General features: G+C 41.9%; 1 protein-coding gene across 1 annotated transcript in view; it reads left to right on the top strand.

Annotated features, from left to right (window-relative positions):
• The window catches only part of LOC150062110 (protein argonaute-4), a 43,978-nt gene that overhangs the window by 7,882 nt on the left and 14,498 nt on the right, over positions 1-21,598 (top strand). Inside the window, exons 3-15 of the mRNA XM_090335241.1 lie at positions 852-972; positions 3,535-3,716; positions 4,082-4,218; positions 4,393-4,527; positions 7,055-7,142; positions 11,240-11,387; positions 11,618-11,737; positions 11,856-11,984; positions 12,204-12,337; positions 16,058-16,242; positions 17,312-17,471; positions 20,401-20,716; positions 20,848-20,982. Coding sequence (XP_090191367.1) covers positions 852-972; positions 3,535-3,716; positions 4,082-4,218; positions 4,393-4,527; positions 7,055-7,142; positions 11,240-11,387; positions 11,618-11,737; positions 11,856-11,984; positions 12,204-12,337; positions 16,058-16,242; positions 17,312-17,471; positions 20,401-20,716; positions 20,848-20,982 — 1,990 coding nt within the window. The remainder of the gene's footprint in view (positions 1-851; positions 973-3,534; positions 3,717-4,081; positions 4,219-4,392; positions 4,528-7,054; positions 7,143-11,239; positions 11,388-11,617; positions 11,738-11,855; positions 11,985-12,203; positions 12,338-16,057; positions 16,243-17,311; positions 17,472-20,400; positions 20,717-20,847; positions 20,983-21,598) is intronic.

Raw genomic sequence — 21,598 nt, 5'->3', positions numbered from 1 at the left:
TGCCTAGGCGCTGTCCCTGAGCTCTTCAGCTCAGGCTACTGCCCTGCCCCAGAGCCTGGGTGTTGTCCCTGACCTCTTCAGCTCAAGGCTTACCACTCTACCCCTTAAGCCACAGCACCACGTTCAATTTCCTACTGATTAATTTGAGATAAGAGTCTCATGATCTTTAATGCCCAGTCTGACTTTGAACTGCAGATCTCAGCCTCCTGGGTAGCTAGGATTACAGGCATGAGCCACCGTACCCAGCATACTATTAATTTTTAAAAACTACTCAATCATAATTTTCACTCGTACTGTTTTTTGAACGCTGAGCCTGGGCACTCTCCCTGAACTCTTCTTCAGCTCAAGGCTAGCTCTCTACCACTTGAGCTCCACTTCTGGTTTTCTGGTGTTAAATTGGAGATAAAAGTCTCAAAGAGGGGCCAGGAGTTTGGCCTAGTGGTAGAGTGCTTGCCTAGCATGCATGAAGACCTGGGTTCGATTCCTCATTACCACATACATAGAAAAAAGCCAAAAGTGGTGCTGAAGCTCAAGTGGTAGAGCTCTAGCCTTGAGAAAGTCCAAGGACAGTGCTCAGGCCCTGAGCTCAAGCCCAGGACTGGCAAAAAAAAAAAAAAAAAAAAAAAGAGTCTCAAAGACTTTCTGTGCCCGGACTGGCTTTGAATTGATCTGAGATCCTCAGATCTCAGCCTCTTGAGTAGTTAGGATTACAGGTATAAACCACTAGCACCTGGCTCTCTTACTGTTTTTAGTAGTATCAGACTGAATTTTTATAACTAATGTTTGGTGATAATTTCCTTATTGGTCACCATTTCTCAAAGCTAATGGCCACTATCTCCATTACTGTTAAGGGAGGTAGTAGATACAATGGTACGACACTTCAAGATGCAGATATTTGGTGATCGGCAGCCTGGATATGATGGCAAAAGAAACATGTACACAGCACATCCACTGCCAATTGGACGGGATAGGGTAAGTGTTAACACAAAGAAATATTTGGGTTTTTCAGTAAAGATTATATATGACAAAATGTCCTTTTTCATAAAGCTTCAGTAATTCATTCAGAGTTGTTTTTCATAGTGATGATAGCTTTGTTCTTCTATCCATATTTATTGTCTCTTAGTTAAATGATAATTAAAGAGGAGATGAGGGCAGGGAGTTTGGCCTAGTGGTAGAGTGCTCGCCTAACATGCATGAAGCCCTGGGTTCGATTCCTCAGTACTACATGTACAGAAAAAGCCAGAAGTGGTAGGGTGGCTCAAGTGGTAGAACTCTCACCTTGAGAAAGCCCAAGAACAATGCCCAGGCCCTGAGTTCAAGCCCCAGGACTAGAAAAAAAAGAATTTATGAGACTTCCTTAATACAACTAATTGATACTAATTTTTAAGAAATATAGATCATACCAGTCAAGTCATTTAGCTTAAAACTGGGAATATAGGAGCTAGGATCGTAGCCTAGTGGTAGAGTATTCTCCTAGCATGTACAAAGTCCTGGGTTCAAGTCCACATACTCAGAAAAAGCTGGAAATGATGCTGTGGCTCAAGTGACAGGGCACTAGCCTTTAGCAAAAAGCGTCCAAAGACAGTACCCAGGCCCTGAGTTCAAGCCCCAGGACTGGCAAAAAAAAAAACCAAAACAAAAAACTGGGAACATATACTTGGGATTAAGCCTTCTAAGTAGTTAAAACTAAAATTAGCATGAGCCACTGGCACCTGGCTTTTTTTTCTTTTTCGCCCTTCCTGAGGCCTTAAACTCAGAGACTAGGTACTGTTCTTGGGCTTTTTTTTTTTATTATTATCAGTTGTGGGACTTGAACTCTGGGCTCTTCAGCTCAAGTCTACTGCCCCACCTCTTGAGCCACCGCACAACTTCCCGGGTTTTCTGGTGGTTAACTGGAAATAAGAGTCTCATGGAATTTAGTGCCAGGGCTGGCTTTGAAAAGATCCTCAGATCTCAGCCTCCTGAGTAGCTAGGAGCTAGGATTACAGGTGTGTGAGCCACTGAACCTGGCTATTCTGGCTATGTTTCTTTTTGTTTGCTTGGGTTTTTTTATTGTTTGTTTTTGTTTTTTGGGTTTTTTTTTTGTGGGTCATGGGGCTTGAACTCTGGGCTTGGTGCTGTCCCTGAGCTCTTTAGCTCAAAGCTACTGCCCTACCCCTGGAGCCACAGCCCCACTTCCGGTTTTCTAGTGATTAATTGTTGATTAGAGTCTCATGGACTTTAATGCCCCGGATGGCTTTGAACCTGATCCTCAGATCTCAGCCTCCTGAGTAGCTAGGATTACAGGAGTGAGAAACCACCCAGCTCTGGTTATTGTTTTTAATTTCTTGTGACAGGGTCTCAATATTTAGCCCAGGCTGATCTTTAACTTTGGGGTTGTTTCTTTGTTTGTTTTTGTTTTTGTTTTTGCCAGTCCTAAGCTTGAACTTAGGACTTGGGGACTGTCCCTGAACTGTTTTTGCTCAAGGCTGACACTACTACTAGAGTCACAGAGCTACTTCCAGCCTTTTCTAATTATATAGTACAGAAGAATCAATGCCAGGTCTTCATGCATGCTAGGCAAGCACTCTACTACTAAACTACATTCCCAGCCACTGATCTTGAGCTTTTTTTTTTGCCAGCCCTGGGACTTGAACTCAGGGCCTGAGCACTGTCCTTGGGCTTTCTCAAGGCTAGAGCCCTATCACTTGAGCCTTAGCACCAATTCTGGCTTTTCCTAAGTGTGTGGTACCGAGGAAAGGAACCTGGGTCTTTGTGCATGCTAGACAAGCACTCTACCACTAGGCCAAACTCCTAGACTGATCTTCAACTTTTGATCCTCCTGTATTACCCTCCATTTCTTGGATTACAAGCATGAAAGCACCATGCATAAGTATTTTAAGTGTATAATTCATCAATATTAAATTCATTCACACTGTTGTGAGGTCATCACTTCCATTCACCTCTAGAATGTTTTTATTATGTCAAAAAGAAAACAATAATTTTCCATAGTCCTTTACCCCTACTCCATGGTAACCACTATTATGCTTTTGTTTCTATTAATTTAACTAGTCTAGATATACTATATAGGTAGAAATATATGTTTTTTCTTCTGGTTTACTTCATTTAACATAACGTTTCTGTATCAAGTTTTTGACCTAGTGTTAAAGTGCTTGCCTAGCATACACGAAGACCTGGGTTCCATTACTTGGTAACATACACAGAAAAAGCAGGAAGTGGCACTGTGGCTCAAGGGGTAGAGAGCACTACCCTTGAGGAAAAGCCCAAGGACAAGTGCACAGGCCCTGAGTTCAAGACCCAGGACTGGCCAGAAATAAATAAATAAAATAGTGTTTTAAGGTTTATCCATTATTTAACTATTACATAGTATACCATCTTAAATTTATTCCCCTATTAATGGACACATTGTTCCAATGTCTTGCAATTCAGAAAATATTAAGATAAACATACTTTTGCATATACCATATTGAATGTTCTTAGACTCTTTCCCATAGCCTTTGTAAACATGTATGAGTACATATATTTTTCCCCTAGGTTGATATGGAAGTGACTCTCCCAGGTGAGGGTAAAGACCAAACCTTCAAAGTGTCTGTTCAATGGGTATCAGTCGTGAGTCTTCAGTTGCTTTTAGAAGCTTTAGCGGGGCACTTGAATGAAGTCCCCGATGATTCGGTGCAAGCACTTGATGTTATCACAAGACATCTTCCCTCTATGAGGTTAGTACCTTCATTTGGACCCTTTCCCACATTTTTGGTAGTTCTCTTTGACCATTGAAAGGCTTCTACCCATGTCATATTTCAAATTTGAAATTAGGACCAGAAGTGTGTCGCCTAGTAGTAGAGTGCTTCTCTAGCATGCATGAAGCCCTGAGTTCAATTCCTTGGTACCTATACCCAGAAAAAGCCAGAAGTGGTGCTGTGGCCGAAGTGGTAGAGCTCTAGCCTTGAGAAAGCCCAAGGACAGTGCCCAAGCCCTGAGTTCAAGCCCCAGGACTGACAAAAAAAAATGAAACTAGTTTCACAGTTGAAAATGAAAGACTATTCAAATCTTAAGTATAAACCATGCGAACTTGCTTCTGCAGGTATACTCCAGTGGGCCGCTCCTTTTTCTCACCTCCTGAAGGTTACTACCACCCTCTGGGAGGGGGCAGAGAGGTTTGGTTTGGCTTCCATCAGTCTGTGAGACCTGCAATGTGGAATATGATGCTCAATATTGATGGTAGGATGAAACTTTTTAAATCCCTTAACTCTTTTGGCTGGAGTGTGTGTGTGTGTGTGTGTGTGTGTGTGTGTGCGCGTGTGTGCGTGTGTGTGTGTGGTGGGTGTTTATTGTTCCTTCTATTTTACCTTCTATTTTTCTTAAAGCTCACCATTCTTCCTTTTTGTTTGATAGTATCTGCTACTGCTTTCTACCGGGCTCAACCAATCATCGAGTTCATGTGTGAGGTGTTAGACATTCAGAACATCAATGAACAGACCAAACCTCTAACTGACTCCCAGCGTGTCAAGTTTACCAAAGAAATCAGAGGTAGGTATTTGTGTCAGTGTTGCTTTGGACAGGCAACTCAATGTGATGCAAGTAGCCTGGGTTTTGGAGTCAAGCAGAATTGGGCTTCCATCACAGCCTAGCTAGTGACGAAAAAAAATTGTTTTTCAGTACTGGGATTTTGAATTTAGATCCCTGAGTTTACTAGTTAGGCTAGTATTCTACCACTTGAGTCATGTCTGTAGCTCATCACTCAATGTTACCCTTTCTTGTAAACCTCCCTTTTCTTAAAACAGTGCACATGTATTTTTTTTGTTGTTGTTGTTTTTTGCCAGTCTTGGGCTTGAGCTCGGTGCCTGAGCACTGTCCTTGGACTTTCTCAAGGGTAGAGCTCTACCACGTGAGCCTCAGCACCACTTCTGGCTTTTTTCTATGTATGTGGTACCGAGGAATTGAACCTGGGTCTTCGTGCGTGCTAGGCAAGCACTCTACCACTAGGCCAAACTCCCGGTCCTTCTTTTGGATTTTTTCCTCTTGATACTAGCTGTTTTCTCTCACTAGAGAATTAGCTTCATGAGGACTACCACCAGATGTACAAGTAATGTCAGAACATATTTGGTGCTCAATAAATACTTATTGACTGAAGTAATACAGTTAGTTGAGTAGTCTGTAGTCAGACATGCTGTTATACACATGTAATTCTGGAGACTGAGGCAGAAGAGTTGACAATTCAAGGCCATCTTGGGCTACATAGTGAAATTATGTCTCAAAATGAAAAAAAAAAAAGAGAGAGAGAAGGAGAAGACAACAGCAAAAAGAAGAGATACGCCCAATGTCAATAGCATATACCCCTGATGTCAGCCACTCAGGAGCTCTGAGGATCACAGTTTGAAGCCAGCCCAGGCAGGAAAGTCTGGGAGATTCCTATCTACAATGAATTACCAAAAAGGCCAAAGTGGAGCTTTGGCTCAATTGACAGAATGCTAGTCTTGAGTAAAAATGCTCAAGAATAGTGCCTATGCCCTGAGTTTAAGCCCTAAGACTAGTACCAAAAAACCCCAAAGAACAAAGAAGGGCAAAAAGAAAAGTTTAGCATCTAGATCCTAATGCACTCTATTTAACTGGGCCTTTTTGCCTTTTTTTTTTTTTTTTTTTTTTTTGGTCATGGGGCTTGAACTCTGGACCTGGGTGCTGTCCCTGAACTCTTCAGTTCCAGGCTACTGCCCTACCCCTTGAGCCACAGCACCAGTTCAGGGTTTCTAGTGATTAATTAGAGATAAGAGTCTCAGGGACTTTAGTGCCCAGACTGACTTTAGACCAAGATCCTCAGATCTCAGCCTCCTGCGTAGCTAGGATTACAGGCGTGAGCTGCTGTACCCAGCCCCTTTTTGTCTTTAAATGATTATAATTTGTCCTCAAATTCTTGCAACTTTTTTTTTTTTGCCAGTCCTGGGCTTGAGCTCAGGGCCTGAGCACGGTCCTTAGACTTTCTCAAGGCTAGAGCTCTACCACTTGAGCCTCAGCATCACTTCTGGCTTTTTTCTATGTATGTGGTACCAAGGAATCGAACCCGGGTCTTCATGCATGCTAGGCAAGCACTCTACCACTAGGCCAAACTCCTGGCCATCTTGCAACTTTTTCCTTGTACAGTATCATGGATTTTTTTTGGTCATTTGTGGGATTTGAACTCTGGGCCTGGGCACTGTTCTTGAGCTCTTTAGCTCAATGCTATCACCCTACCCCTTGAGCCACAGTGCCGTTTCCTGTTTTCTGGTGGTTAATTGGAGATAGGAGTCTCACAGAATCCCTGGGATAGCTTTGAACTGCAATCTTCAGAGTAGTGATACCTCCTGAGTAGCTAAGATTATAGGCATGAGCCACCGGTGCCCGGCTGTGGCATGACTTTTTTTTTTTTTTTGCCAGTCTTGGGCTTGAACTCAAGGCCTGAACACTGCCCTCGGACTTTCTCAAGGTTAGAGCTCTACCACTTGAACCACAGCACCATTTCCAGCTTTTTCTATGTACATGTGGTACCGAGAATTGAACCCGGGTCTTCGTGCATGCTAGGCAAGCACTCTACCACTAGGACTTGAGCCCAGGGCCTGAGCACTGGCTTTGTTTTGTTTTGTTTTGTTTTTTCTTAAGGCTAGAACTCTACCCCTTGAGCCATAGAACCATTTCCGACCTTTTCTATGGGATACTGAGGAATTGAACCCGGTCTTTGTGCATTCTAGGCAAGTATTCTACCACTAAGCCAAACTCCCAGCCTGTGTCATGACTTTTGAAGATAATATTCAAATCTATTTTTCTTTTTGCCAGTCCTGGGGCTTGAATTCAGGGCCTGAGCACTGTCCTTGGGCTTTCTCAAGGCTAGAGCTCTCCTACTTGAGCCATAGCACCACTTGCAGCTTTTTCTTTGTATGTGGCAACGAGGAATCGAACCCTGGCCTTCGTGCATGCTAGGCAAGCACACTACCACCAGGCCACACTCCTGGCCCCTCAAATCCATTTTTCACTGTTATTTTAATTAAACTGATAACTTGACTCGTTTTTTTTTTTTTAATTTTAGGTCTCAAAGTTGAGGTGACTCACTGTGGACAGATGAAACGGAAATACCGAGTTTGCAATGTGACTAGACGGCCAGCCAGTCATCAAACGTATGTTAGTCACATCTAAAATAATAAGATAATGATTCTGGTAGCAGGAAACTACTAAAATCACATGAGAAGTTGATATAGTGTACTTTAATTTTCAAGATCACTACAGTCTTCACTTTTAATTTTTTGTGGGTCATGGGGCTTGGCCTGGGCGCTGTCCCTGAGCTCTTCAGCTTAAGGCTCCTGTTTGTACCCTTGAACCAAGACCCACTTCCTATTTTCTAGAGGTTAACTGGAAATAGGAGTCTCAGTCCTTTTGTACCAAGGCTGGCTTTGAACCTTGATCCTCAGATCTCAGCCTCCTGAGTAGCTAGGATTACAGGAGTAAGCCACTGTACCTGGCTTAATTTATATTCTTTAAAACATGTTTTAGATATTTTTTGTTTTATTTTCTTCTTTGTTTTTGTTTTTTGTCAATACTAAGGTTTAACCTCAAGGTCCTATGCTTACTAGGTAGGTATTCTACCATTTGAGCCAGGCCATCGGTCTTATTTTAGATTTTTCATAGCAATATTTTAAAACATATATCCTGAAGCCAGGAGTGTGGCCTAGTGGTAGAGTGCTTGCCTAGCATGCACAAAACCCTGGGTTTGATTCCTTGGCTTGGTACCACATACACAGAAAAAGCCAGAAATGGTACTTTGGCTCAAGTGGTAGAGCATTAGCCTTGAGAAAGCCCAAGGACAGTACCCAGGCCCTGATTTCAAGCCCCAGGACTGGAAAAAAAAAATCCTTCCTTCAATTCACCTTTTAAACTGAGTATTCTAAACATAGATTGACTTTTATTTAAAGACATGGAATAATCACTGCCAGAATCACTTATTATAGTTCTCAACACATGTCAGGCGAGGAGTCATAAAAGGCTGTTGTAGGAGGACATGCTGCTCTGCATTTTTGTGTAGATTTTTTCCCCATTCTTTGTAGCTAGCTGTCACTTCTAGATGTGAGTGTGACGACCTGCCTTCCGAAGCTTCCTCTCCCTCCACGTCCCTGGCCTCAGTTTTTTAATCACCAACTTTCAGATCCATTGGGTACTGTGATTAAATGCTTTAAAAATGACCAAGTTTTATTCTTGTAGTTAAGATGACTAAATTTGTGTCTGACTTACACAGAACTATTGTCTCTCTTCAGTTAAAGGTGTTAAATACACAAACTTTCCATCACTTTTGCTCCTAGAAAGTTCTTTTATTTGTTATACTCTAGCTTTGTTTTGCATCCTTGGTTTTTAATTATATTAATATCTATCAAAATCACCTATAGGGCTTTTCTAAAGAAAGTAGACATTTTTGGGTAACTTGGAGACAAATGAAGTATATTATTAATTCAGTCTGATTTGAATAAATTCTTATGTATACATGCACATTAATTTCCTAAGAATTGAAAAACAGTATTCCATGCTCTGTTTATATCAATCATTGATTTTGTTTTCTGGGAGGGAAAGTGTTATCAAAACCTGATGAAGGGGCTAGGAGTTTGGCCTAGTTGATGAGTACTTGCCTAGCATGTACAAAGACTGGGTTCGATTCCTCAGTAGCTAGAAGTGGTGCCTATGGCACAAGTGGTAGAGCTCTAGCCTTGAGAAACCCTAAGAACACTGCTCAGGCCCTGAGTTCAAAACCCATGACTGGCAAAAAAACAAAACAAAACAAAAAAATCTGATAAAGTCAGTATTGACCATTGTAACATTTGTTTCAAGAACTGTGCCTATTTCATTATTTCATATAATCTTACCACAATTACTAGGCTTTATAACCGTATATCATCTTTGCAGTAATATTTAAAGCATATAGAATTTAAGCATCACATAAATTGTCCTTCCCAATTTACTTTGTGGATTCATTAAGAAAAAAAAAAAAGATTACATTTACTAAGTATTTGAGATAATTTTTTTTTTTTTGCCAGTCCTGGGGCTTGGACTCAGGGCCTGAGCACTGTCCTTGGGCTTTCTCAAGGCTAGAACTCTGCCACTTGAGCCACAGCACCATTTCTGGCTTTTCTATGTATGTGGTACCGAGGAATCGAACCCATGTCTTTGTGCATGCTAGGCAAGCACTTTACCTGTAGGCCAAACTCTGCTCTATTTGAGATAATTTAACCCCTTGGAAGAACCAGATAAAGAGAGTCTCTTAAATCATGTTCCACAGTTCATTCCAAACATTCTGGCATAATCTCAGCTTATATTTGGTCTTGTTGCCTCCAAATCCTCATGTCCTTCTTCTGATTGAAGAATGCAAAAATTTGGAGCTCTGGGCCAGTAGTTTGGCCGAGTGGTAGAATGTTTGCCTAGCATGCACAAAGACCTGAGTTCCATTCCTCAGTACCACATACATAGAAAAAAGCCAGAAGTGGTGCTGAAGCTCAAGTGGTACATCTCTAGCCTTGAAGAAAAACCTGAGGACAGTGCTCAGACTCTGAGCCCAAGTCCAGGACTGGCAAAATAAATAAATAAATAAATAAAAATTGGAGATCTGAAAATGTGACCCTTGCTACATTTATTTAAGTAAAAGTTTATGGACTGGGAACGTGGCCTGGTGGTAGAGTGTTTGCCTATCATGTACAAAGCCCTGTGTTCAATTCCTTACTACCACATATATAGAAAAAGCAGGAAGTTGTGCTGTTGCTCAAGTGGTAGAGTGCTAGCCTACTACTTTGGAAAGCCCAAAGATAGTACCCAGGCCCTCCTAGTCCTTATTTGAATTTAATAATCTATAAAAATCTGGTATGATGGGGCCAGGAGTGTAGCCGAGTGGTAAGAGTGCTTGGCTAACATGCATGAAACCCTGGGTTTCATTCTTCAGTACCACATACTAAGAAAAAGCCGGAAGTGGCACTTTGGCTCAAGTGGCAGAGTGCTAGCCTTGAGCAAAAAGTGTCCAAGGACAGTGCCCAGGAGGCACTGAGGTCAAGCTCCAAAACTGGTGCGCGCACACACACACACACACATCTGTTAAGAGATTGTAGTCTTGTTTTTGAATCTGTACAGATTATCCTATATCTTTGAGTTCTACAGTTGCTTTCTTCGAGTTTTAAGTTTTTTTGGGTTTTGCGGGGGTAGGGGGCAGGGTTTGGTCAGTCATGGGGCTTGAACTGAAGGCCTCAACACTGTTCCTGAGTTGTTTTTTGTTTTGTTTTGTTTTTGTTTTTGCTCAGGGCTAGCACTCTAATACTTTGAGCCAGAGCTCTATTTCTGGTTTTCTAGTAGTTAATTGGAGATAAGAGTCTTATGGACGACCATTCCCTGTCCTAGCTGGCTTTGAACCCTGATCCTCAGATCTCAGAACCTGAGTAGCTAGAATTACAGTCATAAGCCACCAAAGACCAACTTTATAGTTTCTTCTTGCTTAAAATTTTCCTTTTTTAATTCCCTGTTTGTTTGTTTGTTTTGCCAGTCCTGAGGTTTGAACTGAGGGCCTGGGCACTGTCCCTGAACTTAATGTACTCAAATCTAGCATTCTGCCACTTGAGTCACAGTGCTGCTTCTGCTTTTTCTGTTTATGTGGTACTGAGGAATTGAACCCAGTGATTCATGCATGCTAGACAAGTACTCCACCAGTAAGCCACATTACCAGCCCCAGTTCTTTCTTTCTTTCTTTATTTTTTTTGCCAGTCCTGGGCTTAAGCTCAGGGCCTGAGCACTGTCCTTATGTGGTACCAAGTAACTGAACCCGGATCTTCATGTATGCAAGACAAGCACGCTACCACTAGGCCAAACTCCCGGCCCCAGCCCCAGTTCTTTTAAAATTTAAATAATTTTCTTTCATTCTAAGTTCAACAGATATGGAAAATGAAAATTTCAATGGAAAGTTTCAATTATACTAAAATGACTTAAGAAAAAAAGTTGAGGGGCCGGGAGTTCTTGAAAATTTCTCTTTTATTTATTTTCTTATTATAGCTATTTGGTGATATTAGGGATTGAACCTAGGAACTTGGGCCTGCTAAACACACACTGTGCTCCACTGAGCCACACTTCTAGTCCTGATTTTCATTTTTTAGTTGTCTGATAAAGAAAATGTTACTAGGCTTTGTTTACTTATTCGAAAAAAAAACAAAAAAAAATACAGAAACCATAGTTTCTAAAACAAAAATCTCTCTCATAGCTTTCCTTTACAGCTAGAAAATGGCCAAGCTATGGAATGTACAGTAGCTCAATATTTTAAGCAAAAATATAGTCTGCAGCTGAAATATCCCCATCTTCCCTGCCTCCAAGTGGGACAAGAACAAAAGCATACATACTTGCCACTTGAGGTAAGCTAGAATCAGTATTCTTTTGCCAATCTGCCAATCTCTTGAATAATTTAAAGAATTTTTTAAAGTTTTAAATCTGTGATAGAATTCTAAAATATTTTGGGCAGATAAGCTCACTGTATAACAATTTTGATTTTTCTAGAAAATGGGGGATGTATGATAGTTTAGTAAAAGTTTAAGATATAGAAGCTCATTGGTACAGAAATGAATTTTTCTCTGTCTCTTGACAGGTCTGTAATATAGTGGCAGGGCAGCGATGTATAAAGAAGCTCACAGACAATCAAACATCCACGATGATCAAAGCCACAGCAAGATCTGCTCCTGACAGACAGGAAGAAATCAGTAGACTGGTCAGTAAGGCGTAGTCTTCAAGATTAGCCAGCGCTAAGAAGAAGAAAACAAACAGTAGAAAATGTCTGATGGGACACAGTTACTCTCTTTATATATGCAGGCTTTCCTGTTCTTTAGGTGAAGAGCAACAGCATGGTGGGTGGACCTGATCCATACCTTAAAGAATTTGGGATTGTTGTCCACAATGAAATGACAGAGCTCACAGGTCGGGTACTTCCAGCTCCCATGCTGCAGTATGGAGGCCGGGTAAGTTTTCTCTTTGTCTCAGTAAGTTTCACCATTGCTGTCTAAACAAGATTATAATGCAGTTTCTCACTACCCAATGATACATGAAATCATAGTTAATCTTATTTGTAGCCTTATGATTGATACTGGATACAATTTTGATTTTTCCTCCTTTTGAACATTAAAATGACCTTATATTATCAAGTCTTTTCTCTTCTCTTTTCTTTTTTCTTTTTAAAGAATAAAACAGTAGCTACACCCAACCAGGGTGTCTGGGACATGCGAGGAAAGCAGTTTTATGCCGGCATTGAAATTAAAGTTTGGGCAGTTGCTTGTTTTGCACCTCAAAAACAATGTAGGGAAGATTTACTGAAGTGAGTATCTTGTGAAATACTGTCTTTACTTGGATGTGCTCTGTATACTGGCTCTAAATCCCTGATACCCATAGCAATAGCATCTGGGTATACAAAAAAGACCTGATATAACAGTAAATTACAAACTTGGGAATTACATTAACAATCTGACTCAGCTTCCATATGTTTAGAGCACAAATTTGTCATTCTTGCATTTTTAGTAATATGTATTTTAGTAGTACTTCCTTAGGTATTGTGTCTTTTTCAAAAAAGGATTAAAAACTACCAGATGCTGATGGCTAATGTCTACAATGCTTGTTACTCAGGAGGCTGAGATCTGAGGATCATGCCTGGGCAGAAAAGTCACGGTGAGACTATGATCTCCACCTAATCACTCAAAAACTAGAAGTAAAACTGGGGCTCAAAGTGGTAGAGCACTAACCATGAGCAAAAGAACTGGGCAATAGCACAGGCCCTGAGTTCAAGCCTCACAACCAACAGGGGGGAAAAAAAGAGGATTAAAGACTACTTTTTATTTTTTTATTTTTTGGTCCATTGTGGGACTTAATTTGCTGTCCCTGAGCCTCTCTATTCTGAAGGCTAGTACTATATCACTTGAGCCACTTCTGGTTTTTGAGTGTTAATTGGAGATAAGAGTCTCATGGAGACTTATCTGTTCAGGTCAGTTTTGAACCATTATCCTCAGATTTCAGCCTCCTGAGTAGCTAGGATTGCAGGCATGAACCACCAGCGCCTGGCTTTATTTTTAATCATTCTGATTTACTACTGAGCATGTTTTGCTGCATGATTGATCACTAGCTGACTGTGTTTTTTTACATTCTGTAATTGCACTTTTTTATATAAAAGACATTTATGCTTGGGAGTGTAGCCTAGTGGTAGAGTGATTGTCTAGCATGCATGAAGCCCTGGGTTCAGTTCTTTGATACCATATACACAGAAAAAGCTGGAAGTGATGCTGTGGCTCAAGTGTCAGAGTGTTAGCCTTGAGCAAAAGTATTCAATGACGTGCCCAGGCCCTGAATTCAAGCCCCAGGACTGGCAAAAAAAAAAAAAGGGAAGGAAGGAAGAAAGGAAGGAAAGAAGGGAGAGAGAGAGAAAGATAAGCTGAGTGCAGCTATGGCTCACGCCTGTAATTCTACCTACTCAGGAGGTGGAGATCTGAGGATCAGGTTGAAAGCCAGCCCGAGGTTGAAAGCCAACCCGGGCACAAAAGGTCCTGAGACACTTATCTCTAATGAATTACTAGAAAATGGGAAGTAAGGCTGTGGCTCAAAGGGTAGGGTGGTAGCCTTGAGCTATAGAGCTCAGGGACAGCACCCAAGCCCAGAGTTCAAGCCCCATGATCCATAAAAAGGAAGAGAGAGAGAGAGAAAGGGAGAAGGAGGGAGGGAAAGAGAGAGAGACAGAGACAGAGAGGAAGGAAGGAATGGTGGGAGGGAAGAAATTTGTGAGGAGCGGGGATAAAAGAAGGGAATCCTGCACCACACTGGAAAATATACTAGAGACCATTCAGAAAGATTTGTGCATAAACTGAAGCAATTTCTTCAATCCAAAAAATGAAAACTCTACAAAATTTTTGAGTTTTGAGAGATTTCTTTTGATATTGTTATTGAATCAAATCTGTTATAAGTTTGATACGGATCCTAAATATACTGATTTTGTGATGCCATGCTTCTGCAATCTCAGTTGAACACAACTTTTAACTCTTCTTGTTCCTGCCTTACCAAATATGTGCTATCTGAAATTCTGACACACCTTTTTCCAGTACAGAATTAATGATTTGAATATTAAAATCAACCACACACTCTGAGCACCAGTGACTCATCCTGTAATTGTAGCTGCTCAGGAGGAGAATTATAGTTCAAATCCAGGAAAGTCCATGAGACTTTTTTATTTATTTATTTATTTGTTTATTTTTACCAGTCCTGGGCTTGAGCTCAGGGCCTGAGCACTGTCCTTGGACTTTCTCAAGGCTAGAGCTCCACTACTTGAGCCTCAGCACCACTTCCGGCTTTCTTCTATATATGTGTGGTACCGAGGAAGCGAACCCAGATCTTCGTGCATGCTAGGCAAACACTCTACCACTACGCCAAACTCCCAGCACTCCAATAAGACTCTTATCTCGGGCTGGGAGTTTGGCCTAGTGGTTAAAGTGCTTGCCTAGCGTGCACAAAGACCCAGGTTCGATTCCTTGGTACCACATACATAGAAAAAAGCCGGAAGTGGTGCTGAGGTTCAAGTGGTAGAGCTCTAGCCTTGAGAAAGTCCAAGGACAGTGCTCAGGCCCTGAGCCAAAGCCCAGGACTGGCAAAAAAGAAAAAAAAAAGAGGCTAGGAGTTTGGCCTAGTGGTTATAGTGCTTGCCTAGCATGCACGAAGACCCGGGTTCGATTCCTTGGTACCACATATATAGAAAAAGCCAGAAATGGTGCTGAGGCTCAAGTGGTAGAGTTCTAGCCTTGAGAAAGTCCAAGGACAGGGCTCAGGCCCTGAGCTCAAGCCCAGGACTGGCAAAAAAAAAAAAAAAAAAGAAAAAAAAAGACTCTTATCTCCACTTTACCACCAAAAAGCCTTAAACAGAGCTATGGCTTATGTGGTACTCTATCACAAAAAGCTCAAGAACAACACCTAGGCCGAGTTTAGGCCCCAGTACTGGTGACAAAAGAAAATAAAAGAATAAATTAACAACCACAACAGATCTTCAAATAGGAATGCTATTCTAATCCCTGAGGTCCAGCTGAGTCATAATTGCTTAAAAATAAGAGCAAGTGTTCAGTTGTAGATCATATGTTTGCCATGCACAAGCTCTGGATTCAATCCCCAATTCTACAAAAACAAGAATAAAAGAAAAATTCTAGACCTCAAAGCCAGCCCAGGCAGAAAATCTATGAGGATACATCTTATAGTATCCAACAAAAAGCAGGGCTGAAGTCAGGCGCAGTGGCTCACGCTGTAATCTAGTTACTCAAGAGGCTGAGATCGGAGGATCAAGGTTCTAAGCCAGCCCGGGCACTAAAGGACCTGAGACTCTTATCTCCAATTAACCTCTAGAAAATGGGAAGTGGGGCTTGGCTCAAGGGTAGGGCAGTAGCCTTGAGCTGAAGAGCTCAGGGACGGTACCCAGGCCAAGTTCAAGTCCTATGACCCACAAAAAAAAGTAGAGCTGGAGGCATAGAACAAGTAGTAGAACACAAGGTGAGTGAATATGGAACCCTGAGTTCAAACCCCTGAACTGCTAACAACAACAAAAAAGTTCAAAACTATAATCTGATGGTTTATCAATACAGATTCTCTGGTATAATTGTATTGGTACAATTGCTTGGCTGTGTGTGTGTGTGTGTGTGTGTGTGTGTGTGTGTGTGTGTGTGTGTGTGCGTGCACGTGGATGTGCACACACATGTGTATGTACCAGTCCTGGGGCTTGAACTTAGGGCCCCAGTGCTGTCCCTTAGCTTTTGTACCCAAGGCTAATGCTCTACCAGTTGAGCCACAGCTTAACTTTCAGGCTGGCTTGGAATCACAGACCTCATATCTCAGCCTCATGAGTAGCTAAGGTTACAGGCATGAGCCACTGGCACTCAGCTTTGTCAGTCTATTTTTGCCAGCTAGTTAAAGGGTTTTTTTTTTTTTTGTCTGTCACAAAATGTCACAGACAAATGTCTTTGACATGGATGCACACTGGATGAAAGCACTGTGACATGTACGGTTTCTATCTCAACAGGAGTTTTACTGACCAACTTCGTAAAATCTCCAAGGATGCAGGAATGCCTATCCAGGGTCAGCCTTGTTTCTGCAAATATGCACAAGGGGCAGACAGCGTGGAGCCCATGTTTAAGCATCTGAAAATGACATACGTGGGCCTACAGCTAATAGTGGTTATCTTACCTGGGAAGACACCAGTTTATGGTATGAAACATTTTGATGTTGAATGAGAGATGATTTCTAGTAGTTGGTTTGATAGGATAAACTAGGTATGCTACAGTCACAAATGACTCCAAACTGTCAGTGGTTCAAAGCAACTAAGAGAGGGGTGAAGAATTTACCTAACATTCACAAGACCCTACATTTGATCCCCAGCCCTGCAAACAACCAACAACAATTTGTTTTTTGTTCCTGCTACAAGGCCCATGAAGGGGGACAGTGGTTTCTGTGTCATGTTGTCATCTCTACCCTGAGACCCACCTTGTTAGAACAACCATCGTTGGAATGTTGCTGTCGGTCTTTCTTCTCTCTCTGCATCTTCTTGTGTATAAGGGACCAAGAGCCTACACTCAACCTGTGGGAAGTTGAGGGAGAAAACGACTGGAAGTGGGAGCAGGAAATACTGAACACTCCTATCATACTCCAGGAGTCAGGAAGAGCTAGAAGGTTTGGTAAAAAGCACTTAGGAGATTGGAGTGAATGAGTAGGGGAGCCTGCCACTCCCAAGAGAGGAGATGGTTAGCTTGTATCTCTTGTAAGAAGCACAATGAAAAGTCTTTTGGTCATCATCAATCAAGATTGTGGGAGTTACAGTCTAGCCTTTCAACCCTTTTCTGTATTTGCTTTTTTTGTTACCTATTTAATCCCTACCATTTAAGGGAAAGAAAAGGTAAAATTCAAAAGGTATGTATGTGCTGAGAGGGAGGAGCAGGGGAGATTGATTCTTTTGCCAGACTAATCATGTGGGAAAAGAAACCTCAAGAGAGTTTGCAAGTGGTGGCAGGCAGCTCTAAAGAATGAAGGAAGCAAGCAGGCTGGCATCCAGGCCTCCAGGAAGGGAAAAAGAAAAGGGGGTGGGGAGGACCTGTCCAAATGGCAGGGGTTGGGGAGGAGAAGCCCTGAGGTATTAGCAGAGCAAAACATCAACAGGAAAGAAGCATCTAACACCAGGTACAATACATAATATATGCTCTGTAAATGTTCATATGGATTTTCCTTTACTAACAATTAGGAGAGTAAACATTTTTAAATTGCCATTAACTTATTTTTGTAGCGGAGGTGAAACGTGTTGGAGATACCCTTCTAGGTATGGCCACACAGTGTGTCCAGGTAAAAAATGTAGTGAAGACGTCACCCCAAACCCTTTCCAACCTTTGCCTGAAGATAAACGCAAAATTGGGAGGAATTAACAACGTGCTTGTACCTCATCAAAGGTGAGATTCTGAATCCTGTTTTTCCTTCCTTTGTTTAAACTCTAATTTACAGCCAGGTACCAGTGAACTCATACCTGTAATCCTAAACTACTCAGGAGGCAGAGATCTGAGGATCACAGTTTAAAGCTATCCGGGAAGAAAAGTCCCTGTGAGAGTCTTCTCTTATCTCTAGTTAACCACTCTACCAGAAATAGAGCTGTGGTTCAAGTGGTAGAGCACTAGCTTAGGGACAGCACCCAGGCCCTGAGTTCAAGCCCCACAACCACCAAAAATATCTAATTTGCATGGTACAAATTGTGACAAAAAGCACATATAATTCATCTGGTTATGATGTTGCACACCTGTAATCCCAACATTCAGAAGTCCAAGGCAAGATGACTGGGAGTTCAAGACCAGCCTTAAGCTACCCCATCTGAAAACACAAGGGCTGAGGGTATAGCTCAATAGCAGACCACTTGCCTAGCATGCGTAATGCACAGGCCCAAGATTTCATCCCCAACACTGAAAACAAATGAACAAACACAAAACCCCACACATCTCAAATACACATTTCAATTAGTGTTTCTTACATATATGTACAACCATATATATGTGTACCACCCTTACCTGTGCACCACTAGGCATGGTGGTTCAAGCCTGGTTACGTGGGAGGGAGAGATTAAGGATAGTGGTTGACTTAAGGCTATCCCAGCCAAAAACTTCTAAAGAAGGTTTCAAACACTGTTTGGCTAAGATGGCATGTACCTGTTATCACAGCTGTGGAGAAAGCACAATGGCTAGGCCCCTTGTCATTTGCCTGTCATCCTCAGCAACATGGGAAACTACAGGTAGGAGGATCACAGGCCAGGCTGGCCTGATGTAGATTGAAACCTTACCTCCAAAAGTATGTGGAATAGGGTTGTGAATTACAAAAACCACTCAGGAAAGTTTTATGGATGAACATCTTTTCCCAATAACCAGGTAATCCTGACACTCCTTTAGTTTTCAAATTAGGAGTAAAAAGAAGAGAGGTTATGAGCATAGGAGGGAAGGGAATTTTGGATTCATGCTAGAGTTGAATGGTGAATCCAAATCAATGTCTTGAAACGTTTGCAAACAGACACTGGAACACCACAGGTTTCAGTGCTTGCCCGGTAATTAGTTGCATCCATCCTTGAGCATACATACCAGAGATAGTTTAGAAATGTCACAGAAAGCTTTTGGGCCATACAACATAAGAACACAAAACCATGAAATTGATTGCCAGGAATATGAATCAAATTAGGATAAGAGTTGAGCAAACAGCTTAGACTGTTTGGAGTTGTTGCCTTACTTTTTAATATGAATTTATAAAGTATTCCAGCAAAATAAGATACAGCCTCTGGGAAAATCCAATATGTTACATTATTATTATTATTATTATTATTATTATTATTATTATTATTATTATTTTGCCAGTCCTGGGCTTAAGCTCAGGGCCTGAGCACTGTCCTTGGATTTTTCTCAAGGCTAGAACTCTACCACTTGAGCCTCACCACCACTTCTGGCTTTTTTCTAAGTATGTGGTACGGAGGAATCGAACCCGGGTCTATTTTGTGTGATGATAGAGAATAGTAAATAGATACAACACATCTTCAGTACTCATTACATAAAACTGTCCAAGTAAATACTTGATGTCTCAATTCCAATATTTAAGGATTTACCATGTATTTGCTGGCTCCCTACCACATGAGTTGTACCTCCAGCCAAACTTTTTGCTGATGGTCTTATTGATTTTTCTGCCTGGGCTGGCCTCAAACCAACCTTCCAGATCACAGTCTCCCTGAATCACTAGGAGAGCTAGTATCTATAGTATTAGAGATATCAGTGAGCCACTAATATCTAGACCTTCTTGTGTTTTGTGGCAGCATTTTGCCTTTGTAGCCCAGGCCTGGCCTCAGACTTATAGTTTTTCTGACTCAGCTTCCAAAGTACTAGGATTATAGACTATACCAATATTATAACATGCCTAGCTCTTTTTCTTCTTCTTTTTTTTTTTTTTTTTTGGTGGGGGCTAAGAGGCTGACTTTTACCAGAGAAGTATACATGATATTTTTCTCTTTTGATTTGTTTGATAGAGAAATTAGTGTCAAATAAATAAATTAATTTTTCAATAAATATTTATTGAATGCCACATATGAGCTGAACATAATTCTGGATACTGGGGATAGAGCAGCGACCAAGACAAAAACAAAACAAAATTTTATCCTATAGAAATTATATTTGGGGGCCCGGGAGTTTGGCCTAGTGGTAGAGTGCTTGCCTAGCATGCACGAAGACATAGGTTCGATTCCTCTGTACCATATACATAGAAAAAACCCAGAAGTGGTGCTGAGGCTCAAGAGGTAGAGCTCTAGCCTTGAGAAAGTTCAAGGACAGGGCTCATGCCCTGAGCTTAAGCGTGGGACCGGCAAAAAAAAAACAAAAACAAAAACAAAAAACAGAAATTATGTTTGGGGGGCCGGGAGTTTGTCCTAGTGGTTACAGTGCTTGCCTAGCATGTATGAAGACCCGGGTTCGATTCCTCGGTACCACATACATAGAAAAAAGCCGGAAGTGGTGCTGAAGCTCAAGTGGTAGAGCTCTAGCCTTGAGAAAGTCCAAGGACAGTGCTCAGGCCCTGAGCTCAAGCCCAGGACTGGCAAAAAAAAAAAAAAAAAAGAGCACAAAAAAAAATGATAAGTACTGTGAAGAAAAATGAAATCAGAAAATCACATCGACTTGATTGTGTTTCCCAAGTCTCACATCTTAGAGTGTTTAGTTTGGGATCCTTCTTGTTCTCTCCCTTAGAGCACAAGGCCTCTCTCCCAAGGTTAAGCCTGTAATTATCAACCTCTGCTGGTAGAACTCTTCTAGACCTAAATGTCTTATCTATATGACTGAGTGGCACTGTCTGCTTCCATCTGAGCAGGCCCTCGGTGTTCCAGCAGCCTGTCATCTTCCTGGGAGCCGATGTTACACACCCCCCGGCGGGGGATGGAAAGAAGCCCTCCATTGCAGCTGTGGTGGGCAGCATGGATGGCCACCCCAGCCGGTACTGTGCCACCGTTCGGGTGCAGACGTCCCGTCAAGAGATCTCCCAGGAGCTACTGTACAGTCAGGAGGTCATCCAGGACCTGACTAACATGGTTCGGGAACTGCTGATCCAGTTCTACAAATCCACACGCTTCAAGCCCACTCGTATCATCTATTACCGAGGAGGAGTATCTGAGGGGCAAATGAAACAGGTACTGTCACTGGCCCACTGTTGCCCTTTGGGACTTCTTGGAATCTGATGGAGTTCCCTCCCACCTATTCTTCAATAAAACAGATTCTAGGCAAGCTCTCAGTAAAGCATTATTCTATTTCTGTCTCCTAGGTAGCTTGGCCTGAACTAATAGCAATTCGAAAGGCATGCATAAGTTTGGAAGAAGATTACCGGCCAGGAATAACATATATTGTGGTTCAAAAGAGACATCACACGCGGCTCTTCTGTGCAGATAAAACAGAAAGGGTAAGAAAACAACATGAATTCCTGCTGTGACAAGTGCAAGTGTTTCTGAGTGGATTAAAACTCATGTTTTGGGCCGGGAGCTTGGCATAGTGGTAGAGTGCTTGCCTAGCATGCACAAAGACCTTGGTACCACATACATAGAAAAAAAAGCCAGAAGTGGTGCTAAGGCTCAGGTGGTAGAGTGATAGCCTTGAGAAAGCCCAAGGACAGTGCTCAGGCCCTGAGCTCAAGTCTCAGGACTGGCAAAAAAACAAAAACAAAAACTCATGTTTTCAGCTACATGGTGACTCACACCTGTAATCCTTGTAATCCTAGCTACTCAGGGGGCTGAGATCCTGAGGTTCGAGGTTCAAAATCAACCAGGGCACAAAAAGACTGAGACTCTTATCTCCAATTAACCTCTAGAAAATGGGAAGTGGAGCTTGGCTTAAGGGTAGGGTGGTAGACTTGAGCTGAAGACCTCAGGGACAATGCCCAGGCCTCATGACCCACAAAAAAACCCACAAAAACTCATGTTTTCTTAGAATCAGAGGTTCTTGTTTGTTTTTTTGCTTCTGATGGTTAACTGGAGATAAGAGTCTCATGGACTTTAGTGCCCAGGCTGGATTTTGAACCT

This window comes from Megascapheus bottae, chromosome 6 (genome assembly GCF_031878675.1).
Source record: "Megascapheus bottae isolate mThoBot1 chromosome 6, mThoBot2.hap1, whole genome shotgun sequence".
NCBI lineage: Eukaryota > Metazoa > Chordata > Mammalia > Rodentia > Geomyidae > Megascapheus > Megascapheus bottae.
The sequence above is the reverse complement of the archived record's forward strand: the minus strand, read 5'-3'. Positions and strand labels throughout refer to the sequence as shown.